At 22.2% G+C, this 27,636-nt stretch overlaps 1 protein-coding gene across 1 annotated transcript in view; it reads right to left on the reverse strand.

Annotated features, from left to right (window-relative positions):
* LOC411617 (inactive rhomboid protein 1) overlaps positions 1–27,636 on the reverse strand; it is a 377,697-nt gene that overhangs the window by 54,491 nt on the left and 295,570 nt on the right. Inside the window, exons 4-6 of the mRNA XM_016916296.2 lie at positions 4,550–4,888; positions 2,920–3,106; positions 878–967 (exon numbers count right to left, since the gene is read on the reverse strand). Of these exons, the coding sequence (XP_016771785.2) occupies positions 878–967; positions 2,920–3,106; positions 4,550–4,888 (616 nt within the window). The remainder of the gene's footprint in view (positions 1–877; positions 968–2,919; positions 3,107–4,549; positions 4,889–27,636) is intronic.

The raw sequence follows: 27,636 nt of genomic DNA on the forward strand, positions 1-27,636 counted from the left end.
ATGGGAAGTGTCTTGCGTGATTCGTGTACGATGATACTTTGATGGAAAGAATTGAGAAACAAGAAGGGGGACAGATTCATTTCTGATAATGTTTAGAAAATTTTAAAGTTTTCTAAAATTTTTATTCTGATTTAACGTTAAAAAGGGAAGATTGAATGTACGTAAATAAATATACGATTATGCGATAATTAATAATTATTGATTCAATAAGTTTTTAATTTTAATTTTTGATAAATTTTTCAAATTTGAAAGTATTTTGATTTAGAAATATTAAAGATATTTTATTTTATATTATTTTATTTTTATTTTATAAAATATTTCTCAGTTAATTATGAAAAATATACTTATTTAGTTTCATGAGAATTTTTCATTTCATTAATTAATTCATTATTTTTTTTTTTATTTTTGTTATTGAATTTTACTTTTAATATTGTAATTATAAAGAAATTTATAATTTATTGTTTATAAATTTTATATTATTATTATTAAATAAAATATTGAATTCTAATTTTTTCTAGTCAATCTATTATTAAATTCTATTCTTTAAATTCAATTTAATCAATTATTATAGTTCATTATTATTTTTTTTTTAATCTAGATTTCATAATTAAATAAAATTCAATATCTTTATGGTATATTCGTAAATTTTATATATTAAATACCATTAAATATTATGCAAGATAATGCATAATAAATCTTCAAAAAATATTATAAATGAAATATTTTTTTCTTAAAAAATAATTATTAACTTAAATTGATAGAATTTCAATTTTATCATAACATCAAAATATTTGCGTGAATATTAGTTTATTTACATTTAATATTATATTTATATATCGTGTAAAAATTAAATAATAAAAAAAAAAAAAGAACTTACCTCGACGACATAATGAAGCCCCGAAAGCGTCATTCTGGCCACAGAATCTTTTCGTCTTACAGGTTGCTGCCATCTTCTCAATGTAACACCCTGAATAAAAAGAGTTCTTAATTATTTCAAATAGAAACATATCTGATTTTATTCGTACATTATTTCTGTATTTTTTAATGTAACGACAGAATAAAGCATTGGAAAACTCGATTATTAAAATTCTGCGAGAGAGCAAAGGAAAGTTGTTTTTAATTAAATGTAATTAAACAAATTCGTTAATAAAAATTGGCGAATAGAAAGATAAAGTGATGGATTTAAGAGGACGATCGATATTCTCTTTTGTAAATTCGCAGTGCTATAATATCTTTATCCTTCGAGGGAAGGAAATTTTCGATATTTCAAGATGACACGTTTTTCGTCTTCGAGGCCTGTGAACGAAAACTTTCTTATCTCCGCCAGACACCAGAAATTGTACTTTACAAGAAGAGAGGATAACGTTGCCTTTTTGTAGATTATAGTAGTTCGACAAGTGTATCGGGTATATATCGTGAAAAAAAAAATTTTAATCTTCTGTCGTTAAAAATAATAAATTTACACATAAATTCATAATATGAAAAAAAGAAAGAATATTTCTAAAATTATTATAAAATAAAACTTTGGATAAAAATATGAATAGTTGAAGAGATGATAAAATAATTTTTACTAAAAGAAAAAGATGTTTGGAGATTAATTTTTAAATAGAATCATAACTAATAAATTGCTTAAAAGATTATTAAGCTAAAATATATTCTAATAATATAATATACAATATAAATTATTATATGAAGAAACACGCAATTCTATTTATATTTTTCTTATCTAATATTTATCTTAAATTTTATTAACATTCAATTATTTTATTTGATTTTGCTCAAAAAATTTTTCGATATTTTCAATAATTTTTGAGATGAGATATTTAGATGGATCTATTTTAATAGAATTTAATTTTTATATAACAAAAATAATTTAAACAAAAATTAAAAAAATTTTAAATTGAATTGTAAAGAGTGATAAAGAATAAAGAAAGTTTTAAAAGAGTTTATGATACTACTACTCATCAAGGAGAATAAAACTGCTTGATTCTAAAATTAATACTTCGGCGTAAAATGTAACTTTATATCTTCTATATGTAGGGATATAACGAGCTTAATGAGCTTAATTACCTCATTCAGAATAAAGAATGTAGTTGAAATGAAATAATGAATGAGAAATGTACGTAATATCTTATGAAAACAAAATGAAAATAACAAATGATTATAAATATTGGAACTGGCATGAAATGGAATATTTGAGAAACAAAAAATTCATGATTCAATTTTCATATGTTGAATATGTAATAGTAATATCAATTTGTCAATAATTTATCTTATTAACAATCTATATCTTTTATAAAAGAAGAAATCAAATATTCTTTTTTTATTATGATTTTTTTAATTAATATATTTCTGTATATTTTTCTTCAATTTAAAAAATATTTTCTACATTATATCTTTTAGAATTAATCTTGTAGAATCTTGTAGAATTAACTATAAAAAGTGAATATATTTCTATAAAGAAATTAATTTATTTTAATAATTTTCATATGTTCTTAACACATCCATCTAAAAACTAATAACATCAGAATGTGCTCTTTTTCAGAATCTAAAACTATTTAATTTCATATCAAATATTTTTTGCCAATAATAATGATAATGAATATCAAGATAGTAATATCTAATAAATATAACTTAATACAATTTTGTACATTACTATAACTTTGTACACATAACTTTAAACATATTTATAAAAATAAATCATTTAACAATCGAACATTAATCCTGTATCTAACGAACTTGAACTAATGAAATTGAAAAATTTAGTAGAATCAATTACCTTCTGAAAGAAACTTCTCGTATAAAATTACAATTAATGATTATTTCATATTCTCTTGAAACTTAAGAAATTCTTTTAACGGCGAAAAATCGAGTAAAGAATGATCGAAACGTAGCAGAGTTAATAAACATCCGACATACTTCTGGCACATCCGTAATATCCGGCACGTCTCTGGTGATATCAGGATCCGGTGGTCTGTGTTCCGGAACAAGGGCACCGTATTTCCTCGACGCCATTCTCCGTCTCCGATCGAGCCATCGTTGTCTCTCCACAGCCTCAGATTCCTCGTCCACCCCAAAGAATTGCGCTGTTTCGCGTCTGATGTAGCTAAAACGGAAAATAAAGCGCCGTTCGAGTTATTCGCCCGAAAAGATCTATTTACGACGCGTTCCATCCCCTTATCGGGGCAATAAGAGGTGAACAAAAGATTGGACATTGGCTTGATTAATTTCGTAAAAACGCTCCTTGAATACCTCTGTGTGAATAGTGCATTGAGTTATAAGTTTGGAAGTAGAAACGTGGAAATAATGGTTGAATCGAATGGTGATGTTAAATCCGGAAATTGAATGTAATATTTAAATCGTAGTAATTTAACATGATAATTTAACAATTTGAGAATTATTTTACTATTTTTGTATTAATATTTTTTTTTAAACTATTTTAAAATTAAAGTCATTATTGTATTTATAATGTTGATTTATAATTTTTCTTTTATATACTACTTTTTATATATTTTTCATATATTAATATGATGAGTAAGTTTCTTTTTTTCAAATAGAAAATGAAAAAGGATGAGATGACAATTTTTTAAAATTATTTTTCTATGAATTCGTAGCAAATAAAAATTGACGATTATTGAATGATTTATTATAAATGGAATAATTGAATATTTCCAATAAAATTTGTTATTTTACTCTAATAATAACTAATAAATATCATCGAGTATTATATTTAATATTACAAAAAATATATTAAAAAATCTTTGATTCTTTTGATTTTTAAAAATGTGAATATTTTTAATTCATATATTCAATTTTTAAATTATTATCATATCAATTATTTTTATATATTTTCAAAACTCGATTATGTAAATAGAAAATAGAAAATTGATGCTAAAAATAAATTTGTAATTTTTCTATCTGATCTATAAGTTGTAATAATAACAATCATCAATATTGGAAACATTGATAATAGTATTGATAATAATATATTCATATTAATGAACAATTTTTTAATGGAGTTATAAGAAAATTCAACTTGTTTTTTAATTAATTTCTCATATCCAAAATACATAAATAAATATTTATAAAAAATATAATTTATAAAAAATTTTAAGCAATATAGAGATTTTTTCATTAATATAATATAATCTTTATCAGCATTTTTCAACCTATAAATTATGACTCAATAATAAGTTGTTAAATTTCATTTTTAATTTAAAGCATTATATATGCAGAAATTATTTTCAAATTTTATTTCATAATTTTATTCATTTATACATAGTAATTATAAATTATCAGATTTCTTAAAATTTTATATTATAAATATTTATTATCATAGTATCATTAAAAATAAATATATTGAGTCAATAAGTAAAACAAGTTGAGAAAAGCTATTCTAAACGATTTATGTATTTATATAATAAATTTAAGATGACAATTATTAGGATACTTATATAAGTATAAATATATAAATTTACTTATATAAGTAAATTTGATACCGTATGATCTGCAGCATGTTAAGAAATACCATGTAATCATATGAACTAACTTCCTGATAGCTTCAGTGCGACTCATAGTCCTCCTCAATCTCGGTTTTTGTGTGCCATTGTTGCTGGAGGTACTGGCAGCCACTTGGACGACTGGCCTAGGTGCAGTGGGTGCTGATACGCTTCTGGTGATACTGGGTCCAGGTTCTTGGGTTCTGGTTCCAGGGGTGGCCAATGATATTGTTGCCGTGGTCGTGATTGGTGTAGCCGTTGTTGGGTTCGTTGGTGTTGGACCCACGCTTCCCACCGGATATAAATTGATGCTTTGGCCATTTTCTCCATCCGGAGCATTCGAGGAAACTGTGGACGTGCCGGTTGTGCCGGATCCTGGTGATGGTTGCCTAGAAAATTAATTTTGAAAATTTGTTAATTTGTTAATTTACGAGATAATTTTTTAATTTTCTTGAAAATTGAAATTGGGTATATAGATAATGATATGTATAGAATTGATGCATATATATATAGATAGTGATATTTATAGAATTTTTTTGAAATAGATCTGACACAAGAATTTGGCCTATTTCTTAAGTATTATAAATGTATAATATATTTTAGATATTTTCTGTATTTTTTCTGTTTTTTTGCATGTGATTTTGTAGATTTTTGAATATTTTATATAAATATATATAATATAATATATTTTTTTATATATTTTTCATCTACAGACCAATGATAGATAATAGATAGATAATTTTCTAGAAATCAAAATTGTAAATTCAATTTGATTTTTCTTTTTTTGAATGAATATAGATATTGAAGTCATACAAGTTAAATTGATCAATTCTATTGAAAATCTAATCTCATTATTTATTCTAGAATTAAAATTAAAACTTTTTAAAAAATGGAGTGGATTAAAATGAAATTCTTAACAAATTATCAACATATGAAATAATTTTTATATTTAATTAAATGATTATGTTCATTGTAATAAAAAATAATTTTTACATATTTAAAACGTTTTATTTTATTAATATGATATTGATAATTTTTCTTCTCATATTTTTTCAAAAGAAAATCATAAAATAAATGAAATACAATATAAATAAAATATAATAAAAAATGTCTTCTTATATTATACATAATTAAATTTATATTTATTTAAAAATCTTGCTTTAACAAAAAAATTATACTAATTTCAAAAAATAAGAACATTTTTTTCTAAGAAATTATAAATCAAAATTAAAATAGACATATCTTTTCAATATTAATTTTATACTACACAAAAGAAAAGAATCTCCAATCTTAAAAAAAAAAAATTAATTCATCTCAGGTTCGTTAATTAAATTAAAAAAGAAAAAGAGAAAATCTCTTTCTATCTTTCTTGATTTGATAAAACACTATATCTGCCCTAAAAAAAAAAAAAAGAAAAAAAAACTTTTTAAAATCAACCTCCCAGGAGGGAAGAGCGAATTTTAGTCCAGCAACGAGGCGTATCTCGTTTTCTTTCAACGTGGATCGCATGGAAATGATTAAAACTACGGTATGGTAGCCGCAAGAGCGGTAAAGAGGTTCTTTCTTCTGTGGCCAGATCGGAAATCGCGGTTGAAACGTTCTCGTGGTTGAATGTGCACCGGTTATGAACCCCGGCGACGTAATCCCGCAAAGGAGAACAGGGAAAGTATAAGCCCTGCACGGGTCAGAAGTAGCCAAAAGTGACGGGCTCTCTCGTGTTCTGGCTTGTGTACAGGATCCCTATGGAGAGGCGGCGAACTTTTCAATTTTTATCTGGCTCTCATCTATTCATGACTCGACGGTTTCGTGTCCCAGCATTCTTTTACGGGATTCCACGGGAAACGTGGGTGCCAGTTAGCTCGACAACAATCGACCAGATCCACCACGGAAGTCCAATAAGCGAGATTCTGATGGTTTGAGAGGGAGAGACGAGTTGTATACGTGATTCGAGGAGATTTTTCGACGATTGGAAGCGACTGGATGATTGGAGCGATTAAATACTTTCGAAATGATTTTTCACATGAGAATTGAATAATAATCAACAACGAGAATATAGATAAATTGTATATGATAATTTGTTGAGAGATTGTATTCTTATTAATTTCAACGAATTTTGAAGATATTGTTAACATTTTCAAAAATGAAAAGATGTTCTATAATGGATATTGATTTTCCTAAATATAAAAAAATAAATAAAAAATGTGCATATTGAGAATAGTAGTTGTATGCAAAAGGAAAAGTGAATATATAGAAATATTTTTTGAAAAAATTCGTGACACAATTGTATGTCAACTTTCATATAGAGGAAAAATACCCATGGTATATACATAATCGTATAATAAACGATTATTGTTAAAAATACAAGTTTTTATTTTTATATTATTTTTATATATAAATTTTTGCTTCATCGAAAGCATGAATATATAATTCTTGTAACTTTTGTCTTATTTGTTATCTATTATAATCGTATAAAACGAAAAGTGAAAAATTTGCATTTGTTTTATCATTTAATATCATTAAAAATATCCAATTTATTATTATAATCATTAAAAGGAATAATAGTTATCTTTAAAATATTTACAAAAAATTTTTTATTTCAATTAAAAATATGAATACTTTCAAATTTTTGAATAATATATAATTGATTTTACCATATAGGTTGAAATTAAAATCAATTATATGTTTAATTAATACTACTTTATTTGTTCTTTTTTTGCTATTTTTTTCTTTGATAAATAAAAAAATTTTTCATTTTTTTTTTATATTTATTTTATATTAGATTGATTTATATCTACGGAATATATCCGTGCATTTAATATTTAACATTTTATATCAAAAAAACTATAATTATTTTTAATAAATTTTTTAAACAAAATTGCATTCCTTTGATTTTCTTTGTTAACATGTCCAATATTTATTCAGAATTTATATGAAACTTCTATATGATTTGTCGCTTACGATTCCGTGTATATAATTTATAAACTAAATGTCAAATATTGAAAGCTTTATAACGTAAATTTATATAGAAACTGGATTCAGATGTATTATTGTATAATAATAATTTATAAATATATATTTATTACTCTATGATTTTTAACACATATAGTGTCAACACTCGAAAAAAAGTTCTTAGTAACGAAAATCGATTTTTTTTTATAAATACAAAAAAAAAAAATATAAAAAACTATAAAATACTGAAAAATTCATGAAATCCAAATCGATGAACATATTGACAACTATTGTACATATATGCAAAAGAAAAATCGAATATCTGAAAAAAAATTCTTTTTTCTCTTTTATATTTTTTGAAAAATGATTGGAATTTTGTTATAGAATATCTAGGAATATTATATCTATTGATATGGTGATCATTTTGATTTACAATATTATAAATAATTACATTTAATATGTATATTTGTATAATTGTTGTATATCAATAATTTAGTACAGTTTAATATATATTTATTATATTATTTTGATTTGAAGATTTTTTAAAAAAGAAGTAAAAAGAAGTAAAAAATAATTTAAAAAATATTAAGAAAATATTAAGTTTAGATTCATTATTAAAATATATATTTTTTTCATTTAACATAATAAATGTATATATATATATATATATGTATTATCCTTAAAATTCTGAATTCTTATTATCTTGCATAATATTGTATCAAAAATATAAACATTGAATATTATTAATTGAAATTGAAAATGAAAATATCATAATTACAAAATTTAGTTAATAAGTATATGATTTCAATTGCATATATAAAATTGATCGAAAAATAAATAAATAAGATTTCAAATAAATTTTATTTTATTTCTTTCCATCTTTAATTTCATATAAAACTGAAATTTCTTGTCTTTTTATATATATTTTTTAATTATGATTATATTTTTCTAGAGTTTTTAAAAATATAAATTTTAAAATTGATTTATATATATATGTACACTATATACATCATAAAAAAAAAATATTCAAATATAAATCCTGAAGTATTTTTTTATATATGATATTTATGCAATTCTCGTTCGTTTAACTACTTTGACATATGATTGATTTCAGTTACTTTATTATGCTCTGTAAATTAAATATTTCTTGATCGAAAAACAATATAAAGATAAGCATTTATATTCATATTTCAATAAATTTTGTAAATACATTTTTCGATTACTAAGAACTACTATTTTCTAAGAACAATTTTTTTCGAATAATTAATTTTAATATTGTTTCACTATCGTTAAATTCGAGAACCATGTACATATATCATTATCCATCTTTCAGCAAAAAAGATATTAAAAAAAAAAAAAAAAGAAAATATCGATGAAAAAAATTTGAGGATGTTGTTTTTTTTCTTGTCGAAAAAAGAAATAATCATCAGTATTGACGGAAAAAAATTTTAAGAGCAATGAAGAACGGTGCAACGCGTTTTTCAACGATAGGGAAGGGAGTTTGCGCGGGAAACTCGGCGACCGACCGAGTTTCCGCTTTCTGCTCTCTGTTCCTATGTCCCACATTCTCGATAGAAAAAGTGAGCTGTGTATTGCCCACACCTCGTTTTCATGCCCGGATATTAGAGTTTTATTGTCACGAGACATAATTATGCCTCTTCTGTAAATCGTTTTCGCTGTTCTCTCTCTCTCTCTCTCTCTCTCTCTCTCTCTCTTTCTCTCTCTCTGTTTTTACTACACGTGGAATTCATTTTCATCGTTTCCAAATAGTGAATTGTCGATAATTTTTCGTTTTCGAATTTTTTTTTGAACTGATATATCAATTCTTTTTTTATAAAGAATAAATTGTTCTTTTGTTTATAACATTTACTTATTTAAATATGAAACAACAATATTTTTTTTTTAAAAAGAAAAAGTAGAGATAATTGGAAATATAAAAAAAATTATGAGCTTTCCATTTATGGAATCAATTTAAAATATAATATGCGAAAAGATTTTAATTTCTCGATATTTTATGATATTTTCGATGAAATAAATTTATTTGTTTATTTTTATTTTTTTGATATCGTATATATTTCATAACTTCAATGTTTATTTTCTTAATAAATTAATTTTTTTATTGTACAAAAAATTGAAAATGAATAATTTGTATATATTTATAAAACTTTTATATGTACAATTTTCAATACACATCATATTTTATATCATAAAAATCATATTTCTTTTAAAAAAAAGATATGTTATAATAATATGATAATAATATTATATAATAATATGAAATTGAATTGTAATAATCAATTTATAAAAATCAATTTATAAAATTATAAAAATAAAAATGTTTTATTAGAAAAAATAAAGTTTAATAAAGTTTTAAATTTTAATTCTTTTAAAATTTCAATCAAAATTATTACATTTCATGTATAATAAAAAACATTATTTACTAAAAATAAAAATTTAATTAAAAATTAATGAAAATAACATAATTTTTGGTTTATGTTATTTTAAAAAATTCATTAATCAAATTCAGATTTTAACCATAATATTACTATTGTAGATAATTCTTATTCATTATTAACATTTCACAATCTGAATCATTTATGTTTATAATTATTTTCTTCTTATCATTCTAAACTCTCAAAAAATTTAAAATATTAATTAAAGTTTTTTTTTTATTCGATATGCACATACCGTTGTTTTTCATTGGTAATAACATAACTTAACAAATTTTATTGAATACAATATTATATTTCTATATAAATTTATTAAAAACCAATAATTAATTAATAATTAATAGAGCTTGCATTTAATACTTTCAAAAATATAAATTTAAAAAATCTCTTTTCTAAAATTTTGAGTTATGTCACTATCAATGTTAATAAACATAACGTGTAATAAAAAGTTACGAATAATCGAAATAATTTTGTTTTCATATTTCATTTTATATTTATATTTTTAAAGCAAATAATTGCTTAACATCTGAGAATAAAATGGTTTAATCTACAAATGAAAGATCAACAAAGTTTTAAGGGAGATAAAAACGTGGCCGTGGAACCATATCTTTTTCTTAATTTATTAATAGAACCTTTTGTTCATCGAAACGGTCTGAATATTCCAAAGAAACGAGCACGTACGAAGATGACAAGCCATTTCTCTGAGTTTTCGAGGTAGCAGGTGCCGTTCCACATCTCGTTCCTTTTTCTTCTCCCTTCTCGTTATGCTTTTCCAACAGTTTATCCCGAGGCTCAACCACTGCACGTTCACTCCCTTCGTGCTGCACGTTAGAGGGTCAATCTTATGCAATCTGTTGCCCTGGTAATTAAGCATCATGATTTTTTAATGAAACTGTAGCGAACCAACGATTTTAAATCTTTCTCTGTGAGTTATCCGAAAAGTTTCTTTTCATTTAATCCTAAATTTTATTTCTGCGTAATTTTTCCTACTTTTTTTGGGTTATTATTTCACTTTTTTATTCTGCGGGGATACGAAATGAATATATGAAATTGCTTAAAAAATTGTTGTTTCTGGGAATTTTGTTTGTTAATTATTTGGTTAAAAGGTATAAATATAATTTTGTATATGAAAGATATAAAAAAATATATTTTAAAGATTTTTAAATATCAAATTCGAGAGTGAATCAATAATTATAAAATACAACAATGTATTTATGATTTTTTTTTAAAACTGAATAGATAAATAATAACGTCATATAAGAAATATCAAAATAATTTTTGTAAATAAATTTTCTATCTTGGTATATAAAGTTCAATCAGATTAAGCTATTAATTATAAAAGTAAATTAATTATGAAAGTATAAGGGAAACAAAATTTCATTGGATAAAATTATATAGACAGATATATTATTTGAAGCATATGTTTCATTTCAAAATGGAAATATTTTAAAGATTTTAAAATATGTCTATTTTCTAAATGAAATTATATATTTTTTTACGTATCAAAAAAGTATTTATATCAAAAATTAATTAATTTAGTTTTTAAATTTTAATCACTTATCGTGATTAGAAAGATAAAACAAGCATAAAAACAAAAATACTGCTTTTTTGCTTTTTTTCTCTTTCATTTGTTAAAATTTGATAACTTAATACAAGTAAATTACTATATCTTTTAAATTAATCAAATTTCGACATAAATAATTAATGCATATATTTACAAAGAATAAAAGAACGCATTGATTATTATATAAAAACAATTTGAAAAGTATTGTATAAAATTATATAAAAACAATTTGAAAAGTATTGTATAAAATTGTATAAAAACAATTTGAAAAAGTAGAAATAGTGTTGTAACATTTGAAATGTCTTCATTTCTGGATCATTAGATTCATTTAACTAAACGAAAAATAAAATTTTCTACCACTACGTTTTTTTATTTTTTTGTATAACCTTCTATATATATATATATATTTCATAATAATATTAATTATATTTTATAATCATATTATATAATATAATAATATATTATGTTATTGAATTGAATTCTATATAATGTTTCTGCTATATATACATATAGCATATATATAAATATAAAAACCTAAAATAATTTCGATAATATAAATAAATATAATAAAAACGAATAAATTAAATATAAATTGAAAAATTGTTTAAAATACTGGCGTTTTGTGGTAACCGACAAATTAAGAATTATGATTAAATTCATTTATACTCTATACATACTTTTATGTATATTAATTATTTTCCCGTCTACGTACAATTTCAATTTTAACCCCTCTTAATACAATTTTATCGAATGAAAGATGAAATTAATTAATGCCTTGACTAAATAATCGATAAATTAATAACTATGTGAAAGGAATTAATTATCGAATCGATGAAAACGGAGCGAATTATTGTCGACAAGTCGATCAACCAATGTATTAACGAATATCTAATATTTTCCTGAATATTGGAAAAAATTTTTTTCATATTTATGCATTAATATTATGCGAAATATATGATGCAAGAAAGACAAATTGCCGCCATTTTTATTCTTTTTACACGTTTCTTGTATGGAAAAAGAAAAATCACATGATACCTCTTCTGTACACGAAGAATATAAATTATACTATCGTAGTCCAAGGAATCTCGATAAATTCTCGATTTTAATTTAATCGTCCATTAGTCGGGAAAAAGAGGCATGGGTTTATAAGAAAGGTAGAGAGCGTTGCCTTGTAATATTTCACCGGTTTCCTCATTCGTGCATCGACCTCGAAAACATTCGATCGATGCTTTCGAGTCGGATTAGAATGAATAGAACGATGCTTTATTCGACAATATGTACTTAATCTGTTAAATAGTAGGTTTCTTAATAAGAAATTTTATTTAGGATTTGAAATGAGTAATTTAATCAGACTTAATTTTTTTTAATATACAATTGAGAACATAATTTGAAACAGTTTTTAATTTATATTTTAGAATTATTATAATCAATTAATATTTAAATCTATGATATCTCCATTGTTTTTAATGATATATCAGAAAAAATGAAAAAAAAAAAAAAAAAAAGAAATGCAAATATTGATGATTCGAAGAAATAAATCCACGATTGTTGGTATACGGTTCGTCCATTTTTCTTGCTCCAAAATGTTGCAACGCGTCGTGCAAAATACTGATTTATAAAATTTTTCTTTTCTTTATGGAAACATCAAACATATTCGTTTATTTATTTTTCTGTCACGCTATTATTATTATTTTATATGCGTTCACATTTGTTTTACAATTCTATAATTAAATATACAGAATATTTCATTTTGATATGCTCGTTTTCTCATAATTCGTAACGAAAAATATTTCAAAAAATTTAAATTAATGTATAATATATTCTGAATAGATATATATGATTAAGTCAATTTTGTTTTTTTAAACCGAATTATATATTTTTTAATATATTAATCAATGTATTAATCGACATTATAAAAAATTAAATTAAATTAAATTTAATAAATTAAACTGTTAACTCATATATGTTTAATTAATCATAATTAGTCATAAAATATGAATAATACTTTTTTATATATCGATTGATGTATCAAAAAATATATAATTTCATTTAATAAGTTGATTTTCATTTATTCTTAGACGTCCATTCATTAACAATATCATAATAAATATTATAATTTTACATTAGTAATAATATTGAAAAAATCAAAATTTCAAAATCAGGTAATATACTTTATATATATATATATATATATATATATATATATATATATATATGTACATTTTTTATTATGTGTGCAAGATTATTTTATAATTTAAATCAAACACCATTGCAAAATTTTTTATTTTTATTTATTTATTTTTTTTTACATAAAATTAAAATAACGAAAAAAATAAAAAAAATAGAGATTCCTTATTGCCGTAAACTCTTCAATTATAATTACACGGATCAATTTTTATTCCAATGCATAGTGGAAATTCACTACGTGTAGCATTTCACAAGGTACGAACTTTTTCTAGGGAATTTTATATTAAAACAGCAGTCACCGAGTTCCCTTTCGAATTTGCATACATATTGACGCGGATGTCTGTGTACTGTGAATTTATTGCAGAATGTTATAATTTTTCCTTGCATTTTTTCACTCTTCGTTGCTCTCAAAAGCCAGGAAAATTCTAATTCAATTGACATTCTTACGCGATATCAATTAACACTAATTGAATTTTCGCAACTAGAGTACGAACATTGAAAATTCGGATTTATTCGAATTTATCAAATAATTTAAATCATTTTTATTTTGGATTTATCGAAAATTTAAATATACGAAAATATACGTGATATACAAGAAGGTATAAAGTATCCGAAGTAAAATATACACTGTGATATTTAAACGAGATATCTATTCGAGTTCCATATTTTTAGTCGCGTTCATAAAATTTGTATTTACATAAAGGTTGATGTATTCATTACCTTTTCCATTTATTAAAAAATTTAATTATTATAAATAAATTTATTCCTAAAATTATAAATGTTACATAAATATTTTTATACCTTTTATAATATAAGATTAAATGAATATATTGTAAAATAATTGTATGATTAAAAGATTTCTAATATTAAAATATTTTAAAATAAAATAAACATATCGATATTAAAAATTAAGTTATTTTTTCTTAATGTAAATATATATAAAATATAAAATATATATATTTTCTATAATGGAATGAATTTATACTAATATTATTAAAGAAATTTCAAATATAATAAAATATGTGAAATTTTAACATATGTATTTTAAATATAATTTTAAATATAATTTTTATTTTATTATTAATTATTATTTTATTTAATTAATTAAAAAATCTTTAGTTTATTATGAAATAAAGGTAAATAATATTTTATATAATTCTTTTAACATTTTTTTTAATTACTAGATATATTCGAATATATATTTTTTACTATTATCATATATTATATATTTTTTATTATAATTACTAGATACAATTCTTATAATTTTGTCCACATAATTTATTAAAAATTAAAAACTGAAAAATTGGTCTACCAATTTCCTTCGATATAAACAAAAATTATAAAAATTCGTCGATTTTATAAAAATATATGTCTTAAACTATTAATAAATTTTATAAAAAATCTTATTTTCCTTCCAAATTATCTTTTCAAATATATATTTTGATTTTCAATCAACAATGTTTTAATTCTGATAAATATTCAAAAATTCAAGTATTATGCAAATCACATTTGTTGTTCGTCATCTCGATCACTAGACAGCATTTGTATATCAATATCGACAATCATATGTATACGGTCCGTTTCATCGTGCATTTAATTACGGTCTACACAATATTAGCTTCGATTAGATATTAGCTTCATTACAAGTAAACCAACCAATGTATTGGCACACGAATTATCCTTGTTAATTATGGAGTCATAAGGACGAAAGATCGATAATTGAGAAGCATCCGGTTTAGAGAGGGAAAAGCACAACTTCACCTGTTTATCGTGCATAATTAGTCGTCTCTGATTGCCGTTGTGGCATGTATGACTGTATTTCTGACAAGGTCATCCGAACTTGTGCTTGAATTTATCGATTCAATTTGAATATGTAAGTCGTTGATATAATACCGATCATTGTGAAGTTTAATGTATGAAAAAATTTAAGATTTGTTTGGATTAAGAAATTTGGAACTAAGAATTTTTATTTAAATGGATGCCAATTTTATGGAATTCGTGTGATATATAATATAAACTATTAATACGATAGTTATTATTAAATTAAAAAAAAATGTAACGAATATATATTCTAAGTTACTTAATCTGAACAATTTAATTATTCAAAAAATAAAATTTTATTTAGTTGATTATTTGGTTAAAATTTGGAATTAGAAAAAAATGTCAAAATCAGAAAAAGATTTATGCGAAATTTTATAACAAAATGGAACTTTATAATGAAAAAATTAATAGTAAATGCTAAAATTTGTAAATACAATAAAAATGATGGATATGTAAATGAGAGAAAAATATAAGTTTTCCATTGTATTATTGGTAATACATGAATTATTAAATTAATATTAAAATTTGATTTCTAACATTTTAAAAAAAGAGCACGTCAAATTGTTTTTAATTAAAATTTTTCTAAAAAATTTGCACATATTTTCTTATAAGGAATTTAAATTATTATTAAACAAATATTTGTAGTTATAAAAAAAGTACATATTTTTGAACGATAATATAGAAGAGAAGAATAGAGAATATGAGATAATATAAAAATATGAAATACTAAAATATCGATCTATACATAATAGTAAGATCATTAACAATGATTAACTAATTTGAATAAAATGAAGATAAAAGCTGTTGTCATTGTTAATTTCTCTTCATTTAATGGATTTTTGTTTCCAATACAGAACAGAAAATTTATGTATGTATATTTAATATGAAATTTATTTTACTTTATTTTTATGATTTTTCAAAGAAAAACATAAATATAAATTATTATCCAATAATTGAAGTATAATGTGCTATTTGATTATAATGACAAAAATTAAAATGACAAATATACAAAATATTAATTTATTGAAATATATTATCTTTTGGTGAATCGATTTTAGAAACTAAAACAAACATAAAAATTTATACAAAAATTTCGATTAAAATTTATTTATTAAGTTATAATCAATTTAACTTTAATTAAATGAAACAAGAAAGAAAGAGAGATAGAGCTTTTTTATATCTGGCTTAGTTTAATTGTTTATTTAATAATCTTTGTTTTTTCTGGTCTCTAAAAATCAATTCTTCTTTCAATCAAGATATACTACGAATACATTAATTTCCTGTATATAATACGACATTTATTGATTTTAATATTTATTCATAAATAATAAAAGATTTCAATTATATACTATATACTATATACTATATACATAATTTTGATATGAGCAGCAAATACTGTTTGATAAACTAGCTATTAACTGCGAAATTGGAAATAAGCATCGAAGTATCTACATTTAATTTCCGGCCTGCACCATCCTAACGAAACGAAACACGCTTCCAAGATGACATCTCGAAGTATTTATGTCGAAACTTAAACCAGATGATGTACAATGTTATAATCGAAAATGTTGCATGGTGGATCGATGAAATGAAAATATATAATAAGAAACGATCCATTTTATATGGTTTAGATTAGATTTAATAAAACTAATAGATTATATAAGATATATAACTAATAGATTAAGATAAGATTTTCTATGATTTACTTTATTAATGAATATTTCTTATATTTCGTAGTTAAAATTGAAAATTGTTCGAGTTAAAAAAAATTTGCATTTCTGTGCTGATTAAACTTTATTCGAAAGATTATTAGTTTTATAATAAGATTATGAAATTAAATTGCAAATTGTTTGCTTGATATGATTTTCAAGCATGAGCAAAATAACAATATCGAAGACTATTAACTTTGTTAAGAAAAAATTTATTTTTTTGCGAAAAATGAAAATTGTGTTTTTTGCACTGTCACTATATGGAATCTCCATATTCGTAAAATCCAATATTCACCAAATTTTTTCGACACGATATTCGTCAAACAATCCAATACTCGTTACAAAAAATTTCTTATTGCATAGTTCTTCGCTCTCTGCCTATTTTACAATTACAATTTCTCAATAAAAGTAAATTTTTATTGAAGTTTTTATCCCTTTTTTTGTTAATTTTTATAAAAAAAAGTTCGATTGTATGTTCCAATTCACTCATTCATTCGTTTTTCAAAAACGAATGACAAATATAAATGTGCCACTATATTTTGATTCTATCTTTTTTTTTGAAGTGATAACAATTTTTAAAATTTTCCTTTTTTGTCTTCATTCTTATTTATCCTTTACCTCTACAAGATAAAAAGAAATGTGAGAAATAGACAAAAGTTTAATTAAATTCTATGGAATTTTTCACAATAGATTCTATAACATTTTTTCCATTTTAAGTTGAATGCAAGATTGTTAAACAATATATTGAAATGCAACTAAATTTTCATGGGATCGATAGATTAATTTATGAAAATGCATAATAAGAAGAGTATTCCATTCTCGAAACGAAAATCTCCTTTAATTTATTTTTTTCATACATGTGCTATCATTTTGTCAACATAAACATTTTTCTCGTTTTAACTCTGATGGATAAAGAGATACTTTATATATGGATACGTATGTAAAATCTAGATAAATTATTCTTGAAAATCACAGAATGTATACTATCACTACATTTTTTTCAAAAATATAATAACAATAATTGCATAATTGATTCAACAAAGTATAATAATATTCTTTTTGATTGGTGGATTGGCCAATGGCCGAGGTGGCAACTTCTTCTACAGACGAAACTTGTCCACAATGGCGCAAAAAGTACAGGAGCGCGAATTAGCGCGAAAAACTACGGCAACTATTTTTGCCCGGTGCTCTTGATGTCGATGTTTTATTAGCCGGAGTTTTGTGTTTCTTACACCAGTTTCATTTTTTGGTGGACACAAACTGGTGGTTGCTAAGATTTTTCACCGGTTTATGTGACGAATGAAGGGAACGAAAGTTGCACCGGCCACAGTTATTAAGTTTCTTGTTTGTTAAAAGGGGCTCGTTATTTCAGTGACATCCAAGAGGATGATTTATAGATTAACGAGTAACGGGGTTGAGCGAAAGTCAATTCGAATAATGGTTAAAAGGACGAGGAATGGCGTGGGTAATAGGATCTCGTTGAACAAGAGTTTGGAAACGAGGAACGAATTTTCTTTTTATTTGCTTCTTTTATTAGAAGTTTCAGTTATATGTAATTTGTGAGGCTATTAGTGACTACAATGATATTAGATAAAATTTAATTCTATGAAATTTATCTATTTTAAAAAATGTAAAGTTTTATAAAAATTTGAGTGTGAAATTAAATTCAAATTTTTATTATTTCTTCGTGCTTTGTATATATATATATATTTTTTTTTTTCAATATATATATTAATACAATAATAAAATATTAGAATATGAGTTTTAAAATGGAAATAATATTGAAAATATTAAATTAAATTTAATTTTTCATTTTCCTAAAATGATATTCATAATAATAATTGATATTTATAATGTTAATAAAAAAAATTTTTTTATGTATAATTTATTATAATATATGTACTTGCAATATATTATACAATTTAATATCATTTCGGTTTTAATATCACAATTTATTACTTCAATTCGCATGAAGTATATGAAAATTTCTATCCAATCTATTGTTTTAAAAACCTAACTTAACTAAGAATTATTTATTACAATTTAAAACAAAATTTAAATTTTATAAAAATATTTTATAATAGAAAAATGAAATAGATGGCAAAATACTATGTTATTTAACAAGAAAAATACTACAAATTAAAATAGACTTGTTTAATTCATATATATAACATAAAAAATATTCTTTTTATTATTAATTTTAATTAAATCATAAAAAAAAATAAATTTTTGTATTGCTAAATAATTTAATAATTAATAATTTTTTTTAATTACAGAAATCTTCAAATTAATAGAAAATTTACTTTTTTTAATTATATTCATCTATAATCTAATATTTCTAATAAAAATAATATAATATAAAAATAGAAATAAAAAGAATTGTCTTCTTTTTTAAAAAAATTTGTTATGTTGAAATTGTACAACAAACTTTGTGAATATAAATTCTTTTTGGAAATTCTCTTTCTGAGTATTAATTTTTGCAGTATTAATCTTTGTATACTTTGTATTTTAAATTACAGCAAGTTTAAACATATTTCGTATCACTTATAAATTACAAAACGTGAATTAACTTTCTTTATTACCACTATCCTTACTATTTCTCGCATAATTACGCCACTTATATTCGAAATTAAACATAAGCTAACTAATAATAATAAGAATCCTACCAACTTTTATTTTGATCAGATTAAATAACTCACAAGTATTAATTTTTGTATTTTCAATTGCGTACTTTCTTATATTTTTCTTAATTGCACTCTTCCTTTCGAATCTCTATATTCTTAAATAATATTTTTATTTTCTATTAAAGGAAATCATGCAATCACTTTATGAATTTCAATATTACTATATTCAATTCTAAATTTTTTCTCCAACTGATTATTTTATTTTCTGTTCGAAAATAAAATCACTGTATCAAGAAAGAAAGTATCTAAATGACAAATTAGTTTATAACTATATGAATATTATTCATTCAGAAGATTATATATTGGTTAGAGAAATGGAGATGAAGTGAAATTTAGTAATTTTTTATTTTTAACTTTTTTTAAATTCATGTAAATAATTAGAAATTTTGAATTTTGATTCCAATATAGATATTAAACATTTTATTTATTAAAAAACATTAAATTTTGTTTTTTCAATAATAATAATTGTCTCTAATTATTATAAATTTTAAATTGTAAATTCTAAGTTACTCTAAGAAGTTACATAAGGAAAATATTGTAAATTTTAAAAAGCGAAATAATTCTTTATTTAGATCTCATTTATTTATAATTGTATTTATAAAAATATAAATTTTTAGATAAAAATCCAATAAAAATTAGAAAAGAAACATGAAATAATTCCATTATTACGTTGTCTTAAGATAAAACTTAATTTATTATTTACTTATACAAATCATTGCAATAATTTTTTTTCAAAATACGGAAAATGTTTATTGAAAATATTATTTTGCAACAAACAATATAATTTATTTAAGCATTTCATTTTATTAGTATAAAAATAAAAAATTTTGTAGTATAAATGTATATAAATATAGATAAAAACAATTTATCCAGAAAAAAAATTAATAATCATCTTTCTATATAAATTTAATTAAAAAAATACCTGCAAAATTACTCAAAATGATTTTATTGCCATTAAATTTTCACTAAATGGTCTCTTTAGTCTACAGTTTCGTTTTGTCCTTTTTTAAAATCTTTATTTCGTTACAAGTCTCATAGAATCATACAGCTCAAGGCTATGAAAAAAAAAACACACATACATACTCATATTTATTTAACTTTGCCATTTAATTACGAATCACTTGCACGCAATGGAAAAATCAGAGCTGTCAAAGCGGATAATAGTTAGTGTTTCGAATGAGAAAAAAAAACAGCAGTGAGAATTTTTGCACACGCTCTTCTGTTCTATGGTGTGTGTCAATCGTGTGCGGGCGCTGGTTAAAGAATAAATAGGAAGGAAAGAGAGGGAGGGAGGGGGGGGCGACAAGTGGGTCAAGTTGCCGCGCGGGCCTCGCGCAAAGTGCAGTCATTGTTACACGAAGGAGGCGGCCAAAGCTCACGAAATAAGTGTCTTTAGAATTTCTGCCAGCTGTGGAACCGTGGAAAAAAACGTTAACTGGAACGCAGCGAGGTGGAGGGGGACATAGAGGAGGAATTAGAAGCAGAGACTTTCCCATTTTCGAGGGACGCGATCGTTAAAGGCAATTAAGAAAAAACTTGCAGCTGTTGGGCGAGCTGGCATTGGACATGTAGAGATGGGTATCTTTCGATGCTAAATTTGAGTAATCTTGGATATGCTACAGTTTCAATTCTGAGCAACGATGTTTAATAACGATTATTATTTATTTGAATTTTTTTGATCGAAACAGATAATGCAATCGGTTTAAATAATCCGTTGATTATTTGTTATATGAAAAAATGTTTTTTATATAAAAGTTCTATGAAATATATGTTCAAATGATATATATATATATATATATATATATATATAGAGAGAGAGAGAGAGAGAGAGAGAGAGAGAAAAAGAAAGAGAGTTTTAATATATTGAAATATTTTGAGAGGATTAATTCTAAAAATCAAAATAAACATAAAAATTAATATATAAAAATATTGGTTGAGATTTATTTATTATAAGTTATAAGCATTTAAAATTTATATTGAATGAAAGAAGATGGAAATAGAATAAGATGATATTATTGAAATAAAGCTGTGTCATTCTAAATAAACTTAGTATTTAATAACTAATATTTTTATATACCAATATTTTCTTTATCTTTAATATGATAAATTTTAGAAAATTCAAAGTAAAATAATTAAAAAATCATCTAAATTAATAGCTTTTTATTATAAAAAGTGATTTAGTAGTTTTTTATAGAGAATAATAATTTATTAAAAATTAATATGATTCTATTAATCAAATAGTAAATATAAATCAATTTTTATATTATGCGATTTTTGTAACGAAATTTTTTTTATAAAATAAATAATTTACAAGTTATTTAAATTAATTATGTGAGTGCAAAAAAATTAAAATTTGCAATTAATTTTCTAAAGTTATTATTTTATAAAAAATCAAAAAATATTGTTTTTGATAGAATATGAATTATATTATGAAATTAAAGATAACTTGGATATAATTGTATAATAATTATGATTTCTTTGGAATAAATAAATAAAAAATTTCAAATAATTAATTTATTAATTAAATTTTTAATTAAATTTTTCTATTTGAAATATATTAAATATTCCATTTAAAATTCAGTATGAAAATTTAAATTAATATTTAAATTTTCTTTTTTTTTCTATTATTTATAGTCACGCTACCTGCTTGCATGACTATTACCAATTCAAGAACAAAGAAGAAATTGTATAGAATCTTAAATTACCATGTTATTTGCAATTATTTGTTGTTTTTAAATTGCTATTTTTATCTGAATTGTTGAATATTTCATGAGAATAATATTTCTTTCATTTCAAGATAATGTCTTTTACTATTAATACATCAATTCTCACTTCTTCACAATTCTTCTTCTTTATCGCCAAATTCACTGATGATATCTTCGATTCTCAGTATTCTATTTTATAACAATAAAAAAATTATAATTCAATCGAGCCTCGTTATTCGTTACTTATCATTTATTTTCCATAAATCAGTCGATGCATTTCTCTTTGCGTTAAAACAAACAACCATCTGAAGAGCATCCATAAAATTTGCATTCTGCATAAGGATAGCGAAAGAACTTACTGTAAATCATCGAAATCGCCGGAAATTTACAATTTACATTCTCTTCTTTTTTAAATATAAGCAACAACTGAGAGATATGGAATAAGAATGCACATAAAATTATAATTTTCCTTGCTAAAATGAAAATAAGAAATATTATTCGGTCTGAAAAATTGTATATGAAATTGCCATTTTCCACTGGTTCATCTTTCAATTTATTATTAAGGGATGAATTATAAATTTGACAAGTACTTACTTATGAAAATCTTTCTAATTATTATCATTTTGCTTCTGTGAATTCATTGACAGAATCTGACATCTTTAAAAGATATTTTAAAAATAAAAATTTGATACATTTGATTTGGAAGAAGAAAAAAAAAAATTAAAAATAAGAAGGGAATTAAAAATAAATTGAAAATAAGATAAACAGAATAATTGATTACTTAAATATTTACACATTGAGATCTTCTTTCATGATGTAATATAAAAAAAAAACTCTTAAATAAAAAAATAAATCAATTTCTATTTCTTATATGTGTATTTTGTATTGCAACACGTGTATAAAAAAATTATATTTATCTTATTAAGTTGCAAATATTCATATTATTTACTGTAATATTTTCCAACACTAAACTTTATAATTTTTATTGAGACTATAAAAACCGAGATATAAGAATATTCGAACTATTCTTTATTTTATTGTTTGATTTCTAGTATGAGCAAAAAAAAAAGAAAATCTGATTTTTCAAGTTAATTTTTTCTATTTTCCAAAATTGTTAAATATAGATATTAAACTAAAGAGTTAAACTTTTTAACGAAAATATCTAACGTTGATATCCATTTTTATTATTTGATTTGACCGTTTGAAAGATGAGATTTTCACGAAAATATATTTTCGCATATACTCGTAAAAGAGAAGCAAAAATATATCTTTACGTGTCTATCCGTGAAAATAAAACATTTCTGAGATAATATAGAGTTACAACGAATGTGTATCGTTTCGCGTTTTTAACTTGAAAACATACCAAAAATATTTCATCTATCTTAATAAGTTCGAATTGTTTTAATTCCATTTTATTCATTTTTTTTTAATTTTCGTTTTTTTTTTTCATTCAATACAAGAAAATTTAAACGATGAATTTATTTGCTTTACGATAAAATTTAAAAGAATGTTTTTTCGTTTATTCGTTCTATGAAGATTCATTCTTTTGCTTTGATTTCGAAAATTGTAGTATGAAACTTATTGAAATAAAACTATTTTTCATATTTTTTAAAATATAACTTTCTTTTATAGTAGATAAAAAATTTATAACCCAATTTTGTTACATTTATTATTATATTATATATAGAATATTATAATGCATTTATATTAAAATAAATAATTATTAAACATTTTTTCTTGTTGATTTTTCATAAAATAAATTCATTTGTAATGTACTTTCTTTTAATATAATTCTAATCTAAGTAATTTCATTTAGATTTTTTATTTCCAATTTTATGTAATATGATAGATAGATTATATTTATTAAATAAAATATGTTTCATGATTAGAAAGTGATGAAAGTTATTATAGTAACGAGAAAAATTTAATATAAAAAATACAATATAGAACAAATATTTCTTTTAAATTTATTTAAGATTTGTGTATTGAAAAATATATTTTTATATCAGAGAATATTTTTCTTTGATAAACTATATATTTATTGAACGTGAATGCATATAAATATTTATTATATAATAAAAAAAAAACAATCAATCAAACGAAAACTTTTAAATTGAAATAAAAAGACAAAGGTCACAGTAATCGATATCTCGAGATCGCAAAACGATTGCAGCGCCACAATAACCTTCGTATATTAAATATTGAATTGCTATCCTTATCTTGTTCCTTTTCATTGTTACAATCTCTGAATTTCTTTCTACTGTATAACTTCTTGAACTTGAACTTATATCTATTCTTAATCCTTTCTAAAAAATTAAAAATCTGCAATATTTTTCGATAAAGTATTACATGTAAAAATTTCTTTCTATTTAAATTCAGTTGCAGTTGTATATATTCGGACTATTAACTATAAAAATAAAAATCTGTTATAATATTGTAGATAGATTTTCATATTTAACATCGATTAGAAAGAAAAATCACAATCCAGGTTACAATCCATGAAATGGTTCTAAATTTTTTTTAAAAATTGAAAAAAAATTGTTTCTTCTTATTCAATTATTTTAAAAACTCTTGTTATTGACATTTTAGTCAATCAATTGACTAAGATACATCAATAATTAAAATTTTGACAAGTTGAAGGATTATTCAAACCAGATTAATTATTAGATGAACCTGTATTACTTTCACAATTCTTATATAAAGATTAAAAGAATTCTGATTTTTTTTGAAATAAAAAAATGTTTATTTGATTTTTGTTAAATGTTCCAAGTCATTTCGAAAATAGTGTATTGGCGATTAGAGAGATGGTCGATTTGTTCTGGTGAATGAAAATTAGTTGACAAAAGGTAAACGCTTTCGAATTCATGGTCACTCAATCGATTGTACTCTCGTCAAAAACCAGATATGGACAATAACTACGAAACATTGAACTGGAAAATAGAATTATGATATTCGATGGCTCCATAAACTCATTGTTGTCAACCTAAACAAATTATTTTTTTAATAGTATTGGAAATATCTACAAAATTTCATTTCACTTACTAAATTGTTAATATTGTGAGAATATTTTTTAGTGAGATTATTTTTGGAAAATGACTGAATGTTTAAAATTAAAATCGACATTATTATTCGAAGAATAATAATTCGTTCATAAATAAAAATAATAAATAACAGCCGTTTTACGAAGATATTTTTAATCTATAATTTATATTAGTCTCTTATAAAATAGGATCTCTAATAAAATAGGATCGGTGCCTTAAAGTGGATATTCTAAATCTGACTACTTCTTAATAAATCATCATACTTTAATATATTTATTGCACATAATAAAATACATAAATTTACACCTCTGAATTTTTAATAATCTCTGAATTTATTAGTTAGTCAAATTTTACATTTTTCATTTTTTCTAATAAATAAATTAATAACAATAAATAATCTAATTGCAAAAAGTAAATTTCCTTTAGTCATCGTTATTAGTTTAAAATAAATTGGTTATGAAATAAAAAAAAAATATTTGTTGTAATATTTGAAAACATATAACAACAAGAAGCAATAGAAATTTTTTTAATGTTGTTTCAGTGGCATAAAAATCTTATATATTAATATTCTATAAATATCGTTCAACTTTTTATCTTATAATGATATCTTGGCGTCATAGATTTTTAGTATTTTATTAAAATGTCATCATGTTTTGAAAATTATCACAAATTTTATTATATAAAAATTATTATATTTTTATGAAAATATCGAATTCTGAATATTTTTATCTCTTTACAGTTTTATTTTGATTGATTTTGTACGCGAAATTTTTGAAATTAAATAATTCTTGAGCCAACTTGTTTTTTAAATTAAATTATAAAGAGATTAGATTAAAGCACAATATCAATCAATAATAAAATATTATAATTATTAGAATAGTTCTAAAGATTAGAACAGTTAAAAAAATAAATTTTTAAATGTATCATTAAGTATTAAAATTATAATATTATATAAAATTATATTATATAATTAATATATTGATTTTTAATAATTTGATTTTGCGATGAAAATCACTTGTTCTATTATATAATAATACACAAACAACATTGGTGTATTTTATTTGAAAAAAGTTAAGAAATTGTGAAATAAAAAAAAAATTTATGAATAGTAGAATATATTTCACGAAGATGTGTGTTTGAGAGTTTTGAAATATCTTGAAGAAGTAAATGCATTCTTGAGATGTATATACATAAACTTTCTGTCTTAAAATGATGTTTTCTAAAGTTATGGATTTCCAATATATAATAACTAGAAGACTATCTTATAGTTTGAAATCTAAATAAATATAATTTTATTTTATACTTTGCAAAACTATAAATAACTTTGAATATTCGTATTTTTCAACTATTTTATTTTTTATTGATTTCTATACAAAACATTGAATGGATATTTGTTGACGTCTTCTAATTAAATCAAAATTAAGTTAATTTCGAATCATTCTATTTATTCCAATCTTAATTTCAATATTAACTAATTAATCATAGAAATATTTAGCTTAATCATAAAAATATTTTAATTATTTTATTTTAATCTTAAAATATTCAAATTGCTTCTTTATAGAATGTACAATATCCTATAATGAGAAACATTGTACTAATTCTATCTTTAATTAACTTATTGCAAAAAGAAATTCATATTTTCTGATAATTAATTCGCATAATAATTAATTGTATTTGGTATGACGAAAGACAATCAGTAAATGAAACTATTCAAATTGTTATGTGTAAATATCATTGATATGAAATAAGTTACATTAAACAAATTTTAATTGATAATCAAATTAGTTAATCAAATCGTATCTTAAATTGATTTAGTTATCATTAATTTTTAAATATTATATATATTAATATTTTATTATATAATATTATCAAAAATAAATTAATATTAATAAATCTAAATTCAAAATTTCTTTTATTTTTTTCTTTCTTTTTTTTTATTGTAAAAAAACTTTTTCATATAAAACGAAACATCTTTCTTATAATCTCTTTTATATATTTATAAATAATTCTTTAAATCATATTCATTT

Source organism: Apis mellifera, linkage group LG14 (genome assembly GCF_003254395.2).
Source record: "Apis mellifera strain DH4 linkage group LG14, Amel_HAv3.1, whole genome shotgun sequence".
Classification (NCBI taxonomy): domain Eukaryota; kingdom Metazoa; phylum Arthropoda; class Insecta; order Hymenoptera; family Apidae; genus Apis; species Apis mellifera.